The following is a 2,528-nucleotide window of genomic DNA, read 5'->3' on the forward strand; positions in this document are numbered from 1 at the left end:
TGAAAATTAACTATTTTTTGCTAACTAGATTGCAGCAAATTCTTTGACTGTAGCTGCACAAATGCTTATGCTGGCACAAGGGAAGGGCTGGGAACAAGCTGCCAGAGTTGGAGTGGGACTGCAGCTTTTATTGGCAGCTTGCCATGGGTCTGAGGTAAAGTGTCCTTTGTAATCCTTCATAAATGCCAGCAGCTGCCAAAAAATTTCTTGTACAGCTGACTGAACCTTCAATGTCATGATAGCAGTGGAAAATCTGGAAACTGCAGCTGGATGTCAAGAATAGGATCCCACCTTTGAGATATAATATAAAGTTATAGCCTTAAAATGCAGTTGTTGCTGTTTGAAGATGAAGTCACCTGTTCACTCACAAAAGCTGATGATAATAATAATGGTGCTTTGTTTTTTCTCCTCTTCTTTCCAGATAAAATGAAAGATGCTATCATAGCTAAACTAGCTAATCAAGCTGCAGATTACTATGGTGATGCTTACAAACAATGTCAATATAAAGATACTTTGCCCAAGGTTAGTAACTCATGGAAATAATCTAGGATTTGCTGTTATTGTGAATAGCTGTTATTGCTTACAGTGTACGTGATGAAATACACTTAAAATGTATTATCAAGAAAAGCTGACATATTGCTACGTTTCAGGGAAAGAAATCTGTAACACTGAAGAACTTAGGAGAAAAAGATAGTGGTTTGTTTTCTTAGCTAAAATTTTATTACATGAGGTGTGTTTACTTGCAACGCATTTCATTTAAAGGGAACTTGAAATGTTTATGATAGCGTTTAGGGATACCTTCTTAGTACTTAATGCCTTACTAAATCAGTTTTTTAAACTAACACCTTCTAATGGGGCTTAATTGGCTTCTAGTCTCAATGTTTTCATGTGAAATTTGCTCTCATGTTGACAGCATGAATATAGTGGTACTGTTCGCTTACTTGTTAATGAAAAATGTGACTGGAAGTCAGTGTGTGTCCTCTGTCCTGCCTGCCTTCTCCTCATCCCCCACCCCAAAAAAACCTTGATACTTTTGAATTATCTCAATTCAGTCTTGATTGTTGCTTTGAGTGCTGTTGGTTTTGGAAGATGCAGAAGGATCTAGTTTTCATACTCTTTGAATATATAACAGTTATATAAAATCAGCAGGTTTTCAGTGTATGAAATTATCAATTATGTCCAAAGAATAAGATAGTAGAAAACCTTTTGTACAGTGTTACAAATGCAAAAGTTGGATAAGATTTACTTACTTTTGATATTGTTCGATTCTTGAAATTTATACCTAAGTAGGAATTTATCATCCATAATGCTTTTTTTGTGAATGTCCCTGTGAAGCTTCCCTTGTTGCTAATTTGCAGTTATTTTCCATTCATTATTAGTTTCAAAACTCTAACTATTTCAGCTTGCAATGGTCTTTCTTGTTACAAATAAATTGTGAAATACCTTAGATTTCATACAAAGATATAGAAAACTTAAAAAGATTTTTACCAGTGATAAGTGGAAGTGGCTGATGTCTAGTCCTCTAGCTTAGAATCATAGAACGCCAGATTGGAAGGGACCTCAAAGATCATCTGTTTTAACTTTTATTGGTAGAAACACAGTTTAGACGAGATGACTCAGAACCTTGTCTCAAGCTCAGTCTTTAAAAGTCTCCAGTGTTGGGGAATCCACCAGTCCCTTAGGGAAATTATTCCAATGTCCAACTGTTTTCGTAGTGAAAAAATTTCTTACAATGTCCAATTGGGATCTCCCCAGATCTCCTGCAGGAGTAACTTGTAATCATTCCCCTTGTCCTTCTCATGTGATCCCTTGTAAAAAGGGAGTCTCCATCTTCTTGGGTAGACACCCTTTAAGTACTGGAACGTGGCAATAAGTCTCCCCCAGAAAAATTTATATACAATTTTAGATAAATAGTTGCCAAACTATTTGCTAAAGGCACGTTTATTTCCTCTGGGGAAGACAAAACCCAGGTAATTTTTATTCCACTCCCACCCCACAAAGTTCCTAATGCAGAATAGAATCTTGATAATGATAGGAACTGGATGTGTAACATCTACTGTACTAAAATAAAACTATGCGTTATTATTCTTAAACAATCAGTTACACAAATGCCTTTCTAGGCCAGTTAGGGACTTTATGTATTTTTTGGGGGGGAAAAAAAAAAATGTGTTACAAGTTAAATTGGTACCTTCCTTGGTTGCAACATGATATGTATGTATGTATTTTCTCTTATGCATTTGTGGCATTTTACAGATTGGGCCAATTACTCACTTAGGTATTATGTTTATGATTTCTTTGTCTTTTGTGTTGTGGACCTTTCTAAGCTATAGACATCGCTGTTCAGTTGCACAGTGAGCTTGTCAGTTATTTGGAAAAACATAATAAGGCTTCCTGGTTCCATGAGTTAACACCAGCTCTGAGAGCGGTTACATGTTTAGGAATATGAAATAGAGGTTGACTTGATGCTTCAGACTCCAGTTGCAAGGCCTCCCAGACAGCTTTTTATTCCAAATTTACCCTCTTTCCAT

At 36.2% G+C, this 2,528-nt stretch overlaps 1 protein-coding gene across 1 annotated transcript in view; it reads left to right on the plus strand.

Moving 5' to 3' along the window:
- PDCD6IP (programmed cell death 6 interacting protein) overlaps positions 1 to 2,528 on the plus strand; it is a 34,648-nt gene that overhangs the window by 17,042 nt on the left and 15,078 nt on the right. The window contains exon 7 of the mRNA XM_010001707.1: positions 422 to 522. Coding sequence (XP_010000009.1) covers positions 422 to 522 — 101 coding nt within the window. The remainder of the gene's footprint in view (positions 1 to 421; positions 523 to 2,528) is intronic.

This window comes from Chaetura pelagica, unplaced genomic scaffold (assembly GCF_000747805.2).
Source record: "Chaetura pelagica isolate M959 unplaced genomic scaffold, ChaPel_1.0 scaffold657, whole genome shotgun sequence".
NCBI classification, from domain to species: domain Eukaryota; kingdom Metazoa; phylum Chordata; class Aves; order Apodiformes; family Apodidae; genus Chaetura; species Chaetura pelagica.